Source organism: Mustelus asterias, unplaced genomic scaffold (assembly GCF_964213995.1).
Source record: "Mustelus asterias unplaced genomic scaffold, sMusAst1.hap1.1 HAP1_SCAFFOLD_1409, whole genome shotgun sequence".
NCBI lineage: Eukaryota > Metazoa > Chordata > Chondrichthyes > Carcharhiniformes > Triakidae > Mustelus > Mustelus asterias.
This window is the reverse complement of record NW_027591354.1, coordinates 25,820-41,323: the sequence shown is the minus strand read 5'-3', so window position 1 is coordinate 41,323 and position 15,504 is coordinate 25,820. Positions and strand designations below refer to the sequence as shown.

The 15,504-nt window shown below is 45.3% G+C and overlaps 1 protein-coding gene across 1 annotated transcript in view; it reads left to right on the top strand.

The window, feature by feature from the left end:
• LOC144488248 (vacuolar protein sorting-associated protein 4A) overlaps window positions 1-15,504 on the top strand; it is a 65,653-nt gene that overhangs the window by 48,827 nt on the left and 1,322 nt on the right. The window contains exons 7-9 of the mRNA XM_078206283.1: window positions 11,484-11,565; window positions 11,661-11,880; window positions 14,810-14,950. Coding sequence (XP_078062409.1) covers window positions 11,484-11,565; window positions 11,661-11,880; window positions 14,810-14,950 — 443 coding nt within the window. The remainder of the gene's footprint in view (window positions 1-11,483; window positions 11,566-11,660; window positions 11,881-14,809; window positions 14,951-15,504) is intronic.

Below are 15,504 nucleotides of genomic sequence, written 5' to 3'. Positions count from 1 at the left end.
TCTATCCACTTGAGTGGCAACCTTTAGAGATCTGTGGATATGAACCCCAAGATCTCTCTGTTCCTCCACAGTCTTCAGAACCCTACCTTTGACCCTGTAGTCCACATTTAAATTAGTCCTACCAAAATGAATCACCTCACATTTATCAGGGTTAAACTCCATTTGCCATTTTTCAGCCCAGCTTTGCATCCTATCTATGTCTCTTTGCAGCCTACAACAGCCCTCCACCTCATCCACTACTCCACCAATCTTGGTGTCATCAGCAAATTTACTGATCCACCCTTCAGCCGCCTCCTCTAAGTCATTAATAAAAATCACAAAGAGCAGAGGACCAAGCACTGATCCCTGTGGCACTCCGCTAGCAACCTGCCTCCAATCCGAAAATTTTCCATTGACCACCACCCTCTGTCTTCGATCAGACAGCCACGATGTTGTGCCGAGCTTTATCTGAAACCAAGATCAAGCTATCCCACTCCCTATCATCCTGGTGTGCTCCACGTGCCTATCCAATAACCGCTTAAATGTTCCTAAAGTGTCTGACTCCACTATCACTGCAGGCAGTCCATTCCACACCCCAACCACTCTCACCTATCCAATCGGCCAACTTTCCCTCTATCCCACACCTCCTTACTTTCATCATAAGCCGACCATGGGGGACCTTATCAAACGCCTTACTAAAATCCATGTATATGACATCAACTGCCCTACCTTCATCAACACACTTAGTTACCTCCTCAAAAAATTCTATCAAATTTGTGAGGCACGACTTGCCCTTCACGAATCCATGCTGACTATCCCGGATTAATCCGCATCTTTCTAAATGGTCGTAAATCCCATCTCTAAGGACCTTTTCCATCAATTTACCAACCACCGAAGTAAGACTAACTGGTCTATAATTACCAGGGTCATTTCTATTCCCTTTCTTAAACAGAGGAACAACATTCGCCATTCTCCAGTCCTCTGGCACCATCCCCGTGGACAGCGAGGACCCAAAGATCAAAGCCAAAGGCTCTGCAATCTCATCCCTTGCCTCCCAAAGAATCCTAGGATACATTTCATCAGGCCCAGCGGACTTATCGACCTTCAGTTTATTCAAAACTGCCAGGACATCCTCCCTCCGAACATCTATTTCCTCCAGCCTATTAGCCTGTAACACCTTCTCTTCCTCAAAAGCATGGCCCCTCTCCTTGGTGAACACTGAAGAAAAGTATTCATTCATCACCTCGCCTATCTCTACTGACTCCATACACAAGTTCCCACTACTGTCCTTGACCGGCCCTAACCTCACCCTGGTCATTCTTTTATTCCTCACATAAGAGTAAAAAGCCTTGGGGTTTTCCTTGATCCGACCCGCCAAGGACTTCTCATGTCCCCTCCTAGCTCTCCTAAGCCCCTTTTTCAGCTCATTCCTTGCTAACTTGTAACCCTCAATCGAGCCATCTGAACCTTGTTTCCTCATCCCTACATAAGCTTCCCTCTTCCTTTTCACAAGACATTCCACCTCTTTCGTGAACCATGGTTCCCTCACTCGGCCATTTCCTCCCTGCCTGACAGGGACATACCTATCAAGGACACCCAATATTTGTTCCTTGAAAAAGTTCCACTTTTCATTAGTTCCTTTCCCTGACAGTTTCTGTTCCCAACTTATGCCCCCTAATTCTTGCCTAATCGCATCATAATTACCTCTCCCCCAATTGTAAACCTTGCCCTGCCGTACGGCCCTATCCCTCTCCATTGCAATAACAAAAGACACCGAATTGTGGTCACTATCTCCAAAGTGCTCTCCCACAACCAAATCTAACACTTGGCCCGGTTCATTTCCCAGTACCAAATCCAATGTGGCCTCACCTCTTGTCGGCCTATCCACATATTGTGTCAGGAAACCTTCCTGCACATAGTGCACAAAAACTGCCCCATCCGAACTATTTGACCTACAAAGGTTCCAATCAATATTTGGAAAGTTAAAGTCCCCCATGACAACTACCCTGTGACCCCCACACATATCCATAATCTGCTTAGCAATTTCTTCCTCCACATCTCTATTACTATTTGGGGGCCTATAGTAAACTCCTAACAACATGACCGCTCCTTTCCTATTTCTAACCTCAGCCCATATTACCTCAGTGTGCAGATCCCCCTGGAAGTGCCTTTCCGCAGCCGTTAAACTATCCTTGATTAACAATGCCACTCCACCACCTCTTTTACCAGCTTCCCTACACTTAGTGAAGCATCTATACCCCGGAACGTCCAACAACCATTCCTGTCCTTGTTCTACCCACGTCTCCGTAATGGCCACAACATCGTAGTCCCAAGTACCAATCCACGCCCCAAGTTCATCTACCTTGTTCCGGATGCTCCTTGCATTGAAGTAGACACACTTCAACCCACCTTCCTGTCTACCGGTACCCACCCTTGACCCTGATACCTTCCCCAATACCTCACCACCCTCACTGACTTCTGGACTACAACTCCTTTTCCCACTCCCCTGACAAATTAGTTTAAACCCCCCTGAAGAGCCGTAACAAATTTCCCTCCTAGGATATTGGTGCCCCTCTGGTTCAGGTGCACCCCGTCCTGTTTGTACAGGTCCCACCTTCCCCAGAATGTGTTCCAATTATCCACGTATCTGAAACCCTCCCTCCTACACTATCCCTGCAACCACATGTTTAACTGCACTCTCTCCCTGTTCCTCAACTCGCTATCACCTGGCACCGGCAACGTACCAGAGATGACCACATGTTTCGTCTTGGCTCTCAGCTTCCAGCCCAGCTCCAGAAATTCCTGCTTTAAATCCCCGTCCCTTCTCTTACCTATGTCATTGGTACCAATGTGTACCACGACTTGTGACTGTTTCCCCTCCCCCTTCAGAATCCGGAAAACACGGTCTGAGACGTCACGGACCTTGGCATCCGGTAGGCAACATACCATCCGTGAGTCTCTTTTGCTGCCACAGAACCTCCTATCTATCCCTCTAACTAACGAGTCCCCAATACCTATTGCCCTCCCACTCTGCCCCTTACCCTCCTGAGCCACAGAGACGGACACAGTGCTCAAGATCCTCTCACTGCGGCTCACCACTGGTATGTCATCCCCCTCAACCGTATCCAAAGCGGAATACTTGTTGCTAAGGGGAACGACCACCGGGGATCCCTGCACGGACTGCTTCCTCCCAGCCCCTCTCACCATCACCCATCTGTTTTCATTCCTCGGAGTAACTATATCCCTAAAGCTTCTGTCTATGGCCACCTCTGCGTCCCTAACGATCCTAAGTTCATCCAACTCCAGCTCCAGTTCCCTAACACGGTTTTGGAGGAGCTGCAGATGGGTGCACTTCCCACAGGTGTAATCAGCAGGGACACTGTCGTCGTCCCTCACCTCAAACATAGTGCAAGAGGAACATAGCACTGCCTGCACACCCATCCCCTCTAGATACCTTGCCAGTACCAGGTAGAAACAGCAAAAATGAATTAAACTCACCCCTGCCTCGACCTTTCTGTCTAAGCCCTGTGAGCCAAAGCCTTATAGCTCACACTCTGCTTCCCACACACTCTGCTGCCCGCTCCCGACGCTGCCCGCTGTATACTGCAGCCTACCTTTTATACTTCACACGCTTAAAAAACCCTTCCCAGACTCCTTAGCAGCCCACTTCCAGTTTTCACTTTAAACTTAAAATACAACTGCAAAAGTAAAGGCCAAAAAAAAACACACACTAGCTGACTAATTAAATAAATAAACAATTCAATTAATCTCTCACCAGCACTGCTGCCTCCAATCACTCCCTCTCAGCTTGCTCCAGTGGAACAATTCTATATAAAGTTTCAAAGGGAATTGAATAAATACTTGAAGTGAAAATACTGGCAGGGCTATGAGGAAAGCTGAATGAATAATAAAACAATCGAGAACCAGCTTAAATATGGATGGGTCAGAGGGCAAGTGAGAAAAATATAAACAAAATGTATGAAGACATTGGCGGTTTACTTCAGGGGGTCCAATAGTCTTCTGTAGGCATATAAATGGTAAAGAGCGGTAAGAGTACGAGTAGAGATTGTGCATAGCTGAAGTATTATGTGAAATACTTTGCATCTGCCTTGACCAGGAAAGAAAATAATGTCCAGGACATGGTGAAAGAGGAAGTAATTCAAACACTGGAAAAGGTTTAAAATTAGTATGGAGGAGGTATTGGGTCAGCTTGTCTGTACTTAAAGTAAGGCCAGTAAGAAGTCTCTCAACACCAGGTTAAAGTTCAACAGGTTTATTTGGTAGCAAAAGCCACTAGCTTTCGGAGCGCTGCTCCTTCATCAGGTAATGGGAGTCCTGTTCACAAACAGGGCATATAAAGACAAAGTCAATTTACAAAATAATGGTTGCAATGCGAGTCTTTACAGGTAATCAAGTCTTAAAGGTCTTTCTTTGGACTCATGGTGAACAATCACTGAAACAACTATATGATGACATTAAGAAGTTCCATCCCAGACTCACCATGGACTAACCACCGGAATCGGTTGCATTCTTGGACACACGCATCTCCATCAAGGACGGTCACCTCAGCACTTCACTGTACCGCAAACCCACGGATAACCTCACGATGCTCCACTTCTCCAACTTCCACCCTAAACACGTTAAAGAAGCCATCCCCTACGGACAAGCCCTCCGTATACACAGGATCTGCTCAGATGAGGAGGATCGCAACAGACACCTCCAGACGCTGAAAGATGTCCTCATAAGAACAGGATATGGCGCTCGACTCATCGATCGACAGTTCCGACGCGCCACAGCGAAAAACCGCACCGACCTCAGAAGACAAACACGGGACGCGGTGGACAGAGTACCCTTCGTTGTCCAGTACTTCCCCGGAGCGGAGAAGCTACGGCATCTCCTCCGGAGCCTTCAACATGTCATTGATGAAGATGAACATCTCACCAAGGCCATCCCCACACCCCCACTTCTTGCCTTCAAACAACCGCACAACCTCAAACAGGCCATTGTCCACAGCAAACTACCCAACCTTCAGGAGAACAGTGACCAAGACACCACACAACCCTGCTACAGCAACCTCTGCAAGACGTGCTGGATCATCGACACGGATGCCATCATCTCACGTGAGAACACCATCCACCAGGTACACGGTACATACTCTTGCAACTCGGCCAACGTTGTCTACCTGATACACTGCAGGAAAGGATGTCCCGAGGCATGGTACATTGGGGAAACCATGCAGACGCTACGACAACGGATGAATGAACACCGCTCGACAATCACCAGGCAAGAGCGTTCTCTTCCTGTTGGGGAACACTTCAGCGGTCACGGGCATTCGGCCTCTGATCTTCGGGTAAGCGGTCTCCAAAGCGGCCTTCACGACACACGACAACGCAGAGTCGCAGAGCAGAGACTGATAGCCAGGTTCCGCACACATGAGGACGGCCTCAACCGGGATCTTGGGTTCATGTCACACTATCTGTAACTCCCACGACTTGACTGGGCTTGCAAAATCTCACTAATTGTTCTGTCTGGAGACAATACACATCTCTTTAACCTGTGCTTAACGCTCTCTCCACTCGCATTGTCTGTACCTTTAAGACTTGATTACCTGTAAAGACTCGCATTCCAACCATTATTTAGTAAATTGAGTTTGTGTCTTTATATGCTCTGTTTGTGAACAGAACTCCCACTTACCTGACGAAGGAGCAGCGCTCCGAAAGCTAGTGGCCTTTTGCTACCAAATAAACCTGTTGGACTTTAACCTGGTGTTGTGAGACTTCTTACTGTGTTTACCCCAGTCCAACGTCGGCATCTCCACATCTTAAAGTAAGGCACCAGGACCAGGTGAGGTGTTTCCAAGGGTACCGAGGGAAGTGAGTGGAAATTGCAGAGACATTGATTATAATTTTCAAGTCTTCCTTGGACTCGGGAGGTGCTAGAGGACTGGCGAATTGCAAATGTTACATCCCTGTTTAAAAGAAGGGTGTATAAAATGATTCCAGCAACTATAGGCCTGTCAGTTTAACTTCTGTGATGGGGAAGCTTCCAAAAATATATAAATATGTGAAGAGTAAAAGGATGAGACGTGAACATAAGAAATAGGAGCAGGAGTAGGCCATCTAGCCCCTCGAACCTGCCCGCCATTCAATAAGATCATGGCTGATCTGAAGTGAATCAGTTCCACTTACCCGCCTGCTCCCCATAACCCTTAATTCCCCTAGCGATCAGAAATCCATCTATCCGTGACTTAAACATATTCAACGAGGTAGCCTCCACCACTTCAGTGGGCAGAGATTCACCACCCTCTGAGAGAAGAAGTTCCTCCTCAACTCTGTCCTAAACTGACCCCCCTTTATTTTGAGGCTGTGCCCTCTAGTTCTGGTTTCCTTTCTAAGTGGAAAGAATCTCTCCACTTCTACCCTATCCAGCCCCTTCATTATCTTATATGTCTCTATAAGGAAGGAATAGGGCCTATAAAAGGTGAAGGCGGGAAAATCTGTACGGAACCAGTAGAAATGGTAGAGGTGCTTAATGAGTATTTTGCCTCGGTTTTCACAGAGGAGAAGGACCTGGGTGGATGTACTGCGGGCTTGCGGTGGACTGAAAAGATTGAGTATGTGGACTTTAACAAAGAGGTTGTGCTGGAATCTTTGAATGGCATCAAGATAGATAAGTCGCTGGGTCTGGATGGGATGTACCCCAGGTTACTGTGGGAGGCGAGGGAAGAGATTGCAGAGCCTCTGGCGATGATCTTTGCGTCGTCGAGGGAGACGGGGGAGGTGCCGGAGGATTGGAGGATTGCGGATGTGGTTCCTATTTTCAAGAAGGGGAATAGGGATAGCCCAGGAAATTACCGACCGCTGAGTCTAACCTCAGTAGTTGGTAAGCTGATGGAGAAGATCCTGAGGGACAAGATTTATGAGCATTTAGAGAGGTTTAGTATGCTCAAGAATACTCAGCATGACTTTGTCAAAGGCAGATCGTGCCATACGAGCCTGGTGGAGTTCTTCGAAAATGTGACTAAACACATTGACGAAGGGAAAGCGGTAGATGTGGTTTATATGGATTTTAGCAAGGCGTTCGATAAGGTCGCCCATGCAAGGCTTCTAGAAAAAGTGAGAGGGCATGGGATCCAAGGGGCTGCTGCCCTGTGGATCGAGAACTGGCTTGCCCAAAGGAGGCAGAGAGTGTGTATAGATGGGTCTTTTTCTAAATGGAGGTCGGTCACCAGTGGTGTGTCCCAGGGATCTGTTCTGGGACCCTTGCTGTTTGTCATTTTCATAAATGACCTGGATGAGGAAGTGGAGGGATGGGTTGGTAACTTTGCCGACGACACGAAGGTTGGTGGGGTTGTGGATAGTCTGGAGGGATGTCAGAAGTTACAGAGGGACATAGATAGGATGCAAGACTGGGCGGAGAAGTGACAGATGGACTTCAACCCAGATAAATGCGTAGTGATCCATTTTGGCAGGTCAAATGGGATGAAGGAGTACAGGAAAGGGAAAGACTCTTAGTACTGTAGAGGATCAGAAGGACCTTGGGGTCCGGGTCCATAGGACTCTAAAATCGGCCCTGCAGGTGGAGGAGGTGGTTAAGAAGGCGTATGGTGTGCTGGCCTTTATCAATCGAGGGATTGAGTTTAGGAGTCCAGGGATAATGATGCAGCTATATAAGACCCTCGTCAGACACCACTTGGAGTACTGTGCTCAGTTCTGGTCGCCTCATTACAGGAAGGATGTGGAAAAGATTGAAAGGGTGCAGAGGAGATTTACAAGGATGTTGCCTGGATTGAGTGGCATGCCTCATGAGGATAGGCTGAGGGAGCTCGGTCTTTTCTCCTTGGAGAGACGTAGGATGAGAGGAGACCTAATAGAGGTATATAAGATGTTGAGAGGCATAGATCGGGTGGACTCTCAGAGGCTTTTTCCCAGGGTGGAAATGGCTGTTACGAGAGGACACAGGTTTAAGGTGCTGGGGGGTAGGTTTATAAGATGATGAGGGGGATAGATAGAGTGAACGTTCAAAGACTATTTCCTCGGGTGAATGGAGCGGTAACTAGGGGGCATAACTATAGGGTTCCTGGTGGGAGATATAGGAAGGATGTCCGAGGTAGGTTTTTTACTCAGAGAGTGGTTGGGGTGTGGAATGGACTGCCTGCAGGGATAGTGGAGTCAGAAACTTTAGGAACATTTAAGAAGCTATTGGATAGGCACATGGAGTACTTCGGGATGATGGGGAGGAAATAGCTTGATCTGGGTTTCAGACAAAGCTCGGCACAACATCATGGGCCGAATGGCCTGTTCTGTGCTGTACTGTTCTATGTTCTATGTACAGGGGAAATGTTAGAGGGAAGTTTTTCACAGAGGGTGGTGGGCGAGTGGAATCGGTTGCCGTCAGTGGTGATGGAGGCAAACTCAATAGGGTCTTTTAAGAGACTCCTGGATGAGTACATGGGACTTAATAGGATGGAGGGTTATAGGTAGGCCTAAAAGGTAGGGATATGTTCGGCACAACTTGTGGGGCTGAAGGGCCTGTTTTGTGCTGTCGTTTTTCTAAAAATAATAATTCGGGACAAAATTAATAGTCAAATGCAGGTTAATTAAGAAAAGCGAACACTGATTTGTTGAGGGAAAATCATGTTTAAGTAGCTGGAGTTTTTTGGATTGAGGATAATGCTGTTGCATGGACTTCCAAATGGTGTTTGATACAGTGCCATAAAAGAATAAAATGACAGCAAACCGCTGAATGGATATTCTTTGGATTAGAACATTTGCGGTGAAGTTCCCCAGGGTTCAGTGTTGAGACCAATGCTTTTCCTGATTATATATTAATGATCTAGACCTTGGTGTACTGGACACAATTTCAAAATTTGTGATGTTACAAAACTTGGAAGCATTATGTATTGTGAGGACAGTGTAGAATTTGAAAAGGACATAGCTTGGTGGAATGGTTGGCAAGTGGCAGATAAAATTCAATGCAGAGAATTGTGAAGTGATTCAGTTTGGTAGAAAGAATGTGGAGGGACAACATAATATAAAGGGACACAACTCTCAGGCTGTGGGAAGCAGAGGGACCTGAATGTATATCTGCATAAATTATTGAAGAAGGCGGAACTGGTTGAAAATGGTTAATGCAGTTTTTGAATAGGAACATAAAGCACAAAAGCAAAGAGTTTATGTTAAACTTCCATAAAACACTGCTTTGGCCTTGTCTAATCCTAGGATGAGGAACGGCAGTTAAGTTGATAGATTGGAGAAGTCGGGACTTTTTGTTGAAGTGAAGGTTGAGCAGAGATTTGATTGAGATATTCAAAATCAAGAGGGATCTGGACAGAATAGATAGAATCTGTTCCCATTGGTAGAATGATCTACAGTGAGAGAGTGCTCACATTTAAGATAATTGGCAAAAGATGCAATGGAGACATACCCATGCACATAGCGAGCGGTTAAGATCTGTAATGTGCTACCCGAGTGTGTGATGGAGGCAGGTTTAATCGAGGCAGTCAGGAGGGAATTGGATTATTATCTGAAAAGGAAGAATGTATAGAGTTATGGGGAGAAGGCAGGGGAATGGCACTGGCGAAGTTGCTCATGTTGAGATCTGGCGCAGATATGATGGACTAAATGACAAGTTCTGGTCGCTACATTATCAGAAGAATGTGAATGCATTGGAGGGGGTGCAGAGGAGATTCGAGAGGTTGCTGCCTGGGATGGAACATTTAAGTTATAAAGAGAGGTTGGGTTGTCTTTGTTGGAGCAGAAAAGATTGAGGGGCGATCTGATCGAGGTGTTCAAGATTATGAAGGACACGGACAGAGTGGATAAGGAGCAGCTGTTCCCCTTAGTTGAAAGGTCAGTCACAAGGATTCAAGGTGAGGGGCAGGAGGTTTATATAGAATATAGAAACCCTACAGTGCAGAAGGAGGCCATTCGGCCCATCGAGTCTGCACCGACCACAATCCCACCCAGGCCCTACCCCCACATATTTACCCGCTAATCTACGCATCAGGACTCTAAGGGGCAATTTTTTTTTTAACCTGGCCAATCAACCTAACCCGCACATCTTTGGACGGTGGGAGGAAACCGGAGCACCCGGAGGAAACCCACGCAGACACAAGGAGAATGTGCAAACTCCACACAGACAGTGACCGAGCCAGGAATTGAACCCGGGACCCTGGAGCTGTGAAGCAGCAGTGCTAACCACTGTTATGTGAATGTGAGGAAAAATCTTTTTACCCTGAGGGTGGTGATGGTCTGGAATGCGCTGCCTGGGAGGGGAGTGGAGGCGGGATGCCTCACATCCTTTAAAAGTACCGGGATGAACAATTGGTACATAACATTCAGGGCTATGGGCCAAGTGCTGGCAGATGGGATTAGGTGGGTGTTCAGGTGTTTCTGATGTGTCGGTGCAGACTCTTAAGGGCCGAAGGGCCTCTTCTGCGCAGCGTGGTTCTGTGTGGATCTGCACTGTAGGGATTAAAAAAAAGATTTTGAGAAGGCAGCTGGAAGCTTAGAAGGCTAGAGAGGAAGCTTTTCTCTCAGCTTTGTACAAGAAAAACCATACTCTGGATTAATGGTTAAGAAAACCAAGTGGAGAGATTTGAAGAACAGCTAGCTAACGAAACTAGAGAAATTGAGAAGTTTCCAAGAAGTCTGAGGTTAAAGGTACTAAAACAGCACTGGTCAGTAAATCTGTTAGATTTGTCAGTAATCTGTTTTTGGCATTAAACCTCTGCGTAATTGTTAAGGTAAATGAAAGGAATATGGTATCATAGTCCAGTGTTTTCATGTTTTAATTTTTTTTCTTGTTAAAATTAATTAGTGATCCTGTGATTGTTCCTCCACGTTTTATTTAAGAATAAAAGTTATCGCTTTTGGAGCCAGGGTTCCATTCTGGAATCTTCCTATCCTGTTGTAACATCAACTGGGATCGTAATAGTGTAAGCATTAGAAGTGGATGGCACAGTGGTTAGCATTGCTGCCTCACAGCACCAGGGACCCAGGTTCGATTCCCGGCTTGGTTCACTGTCTGTGTGGAGTTTGCATGTTTTCCCTGTGTCCACATGGGTTTTCTCTGGGTGCCCCGGTTTCCACCCACAGTCCAAAGACATGCTGGTTAGGTGCAATGGCCATGCTAAATTCTCCCTCAGTGTACCCAAACAGGTGCCGGAGTGTGGTGACCAGGGGAATTTCACAGTAACTTCATTGCAGTGTTAATGTAAGCCTACTTGTGACTAATAAATACACTTTAACTTTGGTAATTACACAGATGGCCACAGCTACTTGTTTGTGGCAAGAGGATCATGTGCCCAAAAGTACCAATTCTTTTCAGAATGAGTGTGCCTGGGATCAGTTTTTCCAGGTTTCTGAGCTATTCTGATTAGTTAGTCTTTACATTTCTGCGTGTCTTAACCCATGAGAGAGAAACCTAACCTGATTATTGTGTATTTGGGGATCCAGAAATGTTCTGTCGCATTCAAAAAAAATTTGTTTCTCCAACTTCAGGTGTTGGGAACAGTAGCGATGGAATCTTGGTTCTGGGAGCGACAAACATCCCCTGGGTGCTGGATTCTGCCATCAGAAGGAGGTTAAGCTTCAAATTGCGCTATTTCCAACAGAATATTGGAAGTTTCTTTTAATTATGTGAAATCATTTAAAAGTTTCCTAACTGTTTGTATTAAGGTTTGAGAAACGGATTTACATCCCGCTACCAGAGGAACCAGCAAGAGTCCACATGTTTAAATTGCACCTGGGCACAACTCCTCACTGCCTGACGGAGGCTGATTTCCGGGAACTTGGTAGGAAAACAGAGGGATATTCTGGCGCAGACATCTGTATAATTGTCCGTGATGCATTAATGCAGCCAGTCCGGAAAGTGCAATCAGCAACCCATTTTAAGAAGGTAAATAGCCAGTGTTTATTGGAAGTCACAGCCTCCCTCTGAGAATAAATATCCCACTGGCATCTTAAACATGGAGCTCTGGACTTAATCACAGAGTAACCTGTTGGCCAGTGCTCCAAGATTTTTAGCAATGTCAAAAAATGTGAAGTTCTGTATTTTAAATGTTACAGAAAGGAGAAGAAATTGACCTTAAATGGTAAGATTTGAAATAGAATTTTAGTGCAGATAAGGGTGATGGTACAAATGGATAAGGCTGGAACAGAATCCTGGCTTTACTTATTTGCAATGAGGAGATAGTACAAGTTTGTACAGGGCCATCATTAGGCGAGAGGTACTGTATTGTCGGTAGGTCTGGGCATCCAGTTACGTGAAGGATATAAAAACAGTTGAAAAGACGCAGGGTGGATTCACTGGATGAGTGTCAGTCGCAAGTTACATTATAGAGAGATTAGAGATGAGAAAATTGAGGGGCTGTCTGATTGGTGCCCTTCATTATTGATTGGTTATCATGGAGTAAATATTGAGAGGGTTCAAAATTAAAGCCATCAGAAAGTTTTAAAATAGGAATTTAGAAATGGAATTCTCAGCCACATATTAAAACCTGTACATTTTAAAAAGGGATATGAAAGAGTATGGCTGGTAAGCAGAAGAGTGGGATTAGACTGGGAGGGACTTTGATGATTTTGGGGTGCAATTTTGGGTGCAATTAGATTTGGTGGGCTATTGATGGGTTTGGGAGTGGGGTTAGACTGGGTGAGATATTAAAAGGTATGAGGAGTAAGGTGCTAGTGGGATTAGACTAATAGGCAAAAACATTGCCAAATTGTTATTCAAAGGACAATGTTTCTGCTCGCAGGTTATGTAACTGGACCTGGGAATCGAGTATTGATATATTTTTCCTGTTCAGTCTTCTGATTTGAATTTTTGCAGTAGACTTGCTTTTTAATTGACATGGGGTTGCCAATCGTCCAGGATTGGTATGGAGTCCTCAATCTCCAGTACATTATTGTGTACAATCATGACGAAAAATCATCAAGACATTAAAAGAAGGTTTTTCCTTTTCTTTGAACATTTTGCTTCACCAGACGTCAAAGGGCATGTTGGGGGAGCGGGTGGGGGGGGGGGGCTGTTTGGCTGACAGTTTAGCATCATCCAATTGCATCGTGAGGCCTTTTTGCTTTGCTATCCCATTGGTATAGGAAAACAGTGAGTCACAAGGGGAATGTTTTGGCTGACAAATGGCTGAAGCTTGGGGGAATATCATTGAACCTTCGGGAATACATTTACTCAGCAGGCAACCCTAAACTGGTAGGATCTCAGCCCAGTGTATAATATCATCACCAGGTAGAAATTGAGAATTTAAGTGAGACAGTGACATGGTTCTAATGTCATTGGACAAATAATCCAGAGGTCCAGGCTTAAACTCTGGGGACAAAGACTCAAATCTCACCACAGCAGTTGGTGGAATTTCAGTTGAACCTGGAATTGAAAGCTAGTCTTAGTACTGATGACCATGGAACTATCATTGTTTATTGTAAAAACCCATCTGGTCCACTAGTTTTCCTTTTAAGGAAGGGAATTTGCCATCCTTACCTGATCAGGCCTACATGTGACTCCAAACCCACAGCAACATAACTGACTCTTTGCTGCCCTCTGAAATGGCTTTGCAAGCTACTCAGTGCAGAGGCAACTAGGGCTGGGTAGCCTTTGCTGATCTTGCTCGTAACACCCGCGTCCTGTGAAAGGTGCTGTGCTGTACTCTGCAAGGCCAAAGACCAGGTTCTGAAAAGTGGGATTATAATGAACGGTTAGTTTTTTTTAGACAGTAAGAAATCTCACAACACCAGATTAAAGTCCAACAGGTTTATTTGGTAGCACGAGCTTTTGGAGCGCTACTCCTTTATCAGGTGAGAATCCTCATGTCCTGATGAAGGGGCAGAGCTCCGAAAGCTTGTGATTCCAAATAAACCTGTTGGACTTTAACCTGGTGTGAGACTTTTTACTGTGCCCACCCCAGTCCAATGCCGGCATCTCCACATCGTTTTTAGTCAGTAGAGATGATGGGTCGAATGGCCTCTTTTTAGACTGTAATGTTTCTATGGTTCTAAAGAAAAAAAATCTAACCGCACTTGCTTTGGGCAGACCATCACAAAGCCTGCAGTAATATCAGCCTTGCCCATAAATGTTTTAAAATGTATTTTTCTCTTGTTTTGCTGTCAGAAATGGGTTAATGATCTGGGTGATTGTGTTTGACTTTTTCTTCACTCTCCTTGGTTACTTTTATTTATAACATTGAGGATCCTTGTGGCTATACTCACTCGTTCTCTGAACTTAATGCTTTGTTGTTCTGACAATGCTCAGTCTGTTCCTCTGTTACTCCTTCAACAATCTTTCCCTATTTACCCTCAAAACTTTGCATTGTTTTAAGATCCTCGGTCGTTTCCCCATTTCTGTTTCATTATTAAAATGTTTTGAATCTTTGGAATGATGTTCCAGCTGAATAAATCTTCACTCTGCCGCAGCTCAGAGACTGTTCTAGAATGTCCAAACAGCACCCAGCAGTTCAACTCCGACCTGATCCTTTTTGTCTAAGTTTAGCATTTTTTTCTCCTATATACAAAGAACAAAGAGAACAAAGAACAATACAGCACAGGAACAGGCCCTTCGGCCCTCCAAGCCCGCGCCGCTCCCTGGTCCAAACTAGACCATTCTTTTGTATCCCTCCATTCCCACTCGTTCATGTGGCTATCTAGATAAGTCTTAAACGTTCCCCATATGTTGTGCCTCTTCATATAAAACACACCAAATGTGTTTGTTCATAACTGATAAGTGAGATTCAAAAACTGGTTCATTTAGAAATGATTGAGATGCTTTGCTGTCAGTTGCATAAAGGGATATAATGTTAATTGTCTGATCTCTTCCTCAACAGATTCGGGGACCATCCAGGACAAATCCAAATGTTATAGTGGATGATCTTCTAACGCCCTGTTCCCCTGGAGACCCAGCTGCCATTGAGATGACCTGGGTGGATGTTCCCAGTGATAAGCTACTGGAGCCTGTGGTTTGCATGGTAATGCTGTTTTTCCTCATGTCTCTGCCATGCATCAATGTGCTGCTAATAATGTTGAGGTGGGGGTGTTTGTTCCAAGGAACTTTCTTTGCCTCAGTCAGTTAAACTTTTACAATCTTACATTGGGCTGTAACACAACAATCAAATCTGAAGAAAATCAATTGCTTTTGCATTTCTGATTCTGCCTCCTTATTCTGTCAATGCTTTAGTGGATGTCTATCCTTCGCTGGCAGACCAATTACAGTCAAGGGCAGCCCAGTGAGGAAGGTTTTCAAAGCTTGCAGAGGGATTTGGACCAACTAGAAAAATGGGCTGAAAAATGGCAAATGGAATTTAACGCAGACAAGTGTGAGATATTGCACTTTGGAAGGACAAATCAAAGTAGAACGTACAGGGTAAATGGTAGGACTCTGAAGAGTGCAGTTGAACAGAGGGATCTGGGAATACAGGTACAGAATTCCCTAAAAGTGACGTCACAGGTGGATAGGGTCGTAAAGAGTGCCTTTGGTACATTGGCCTTTATAAATCGGAGTATCAAGTATAAAAGTTGGAGT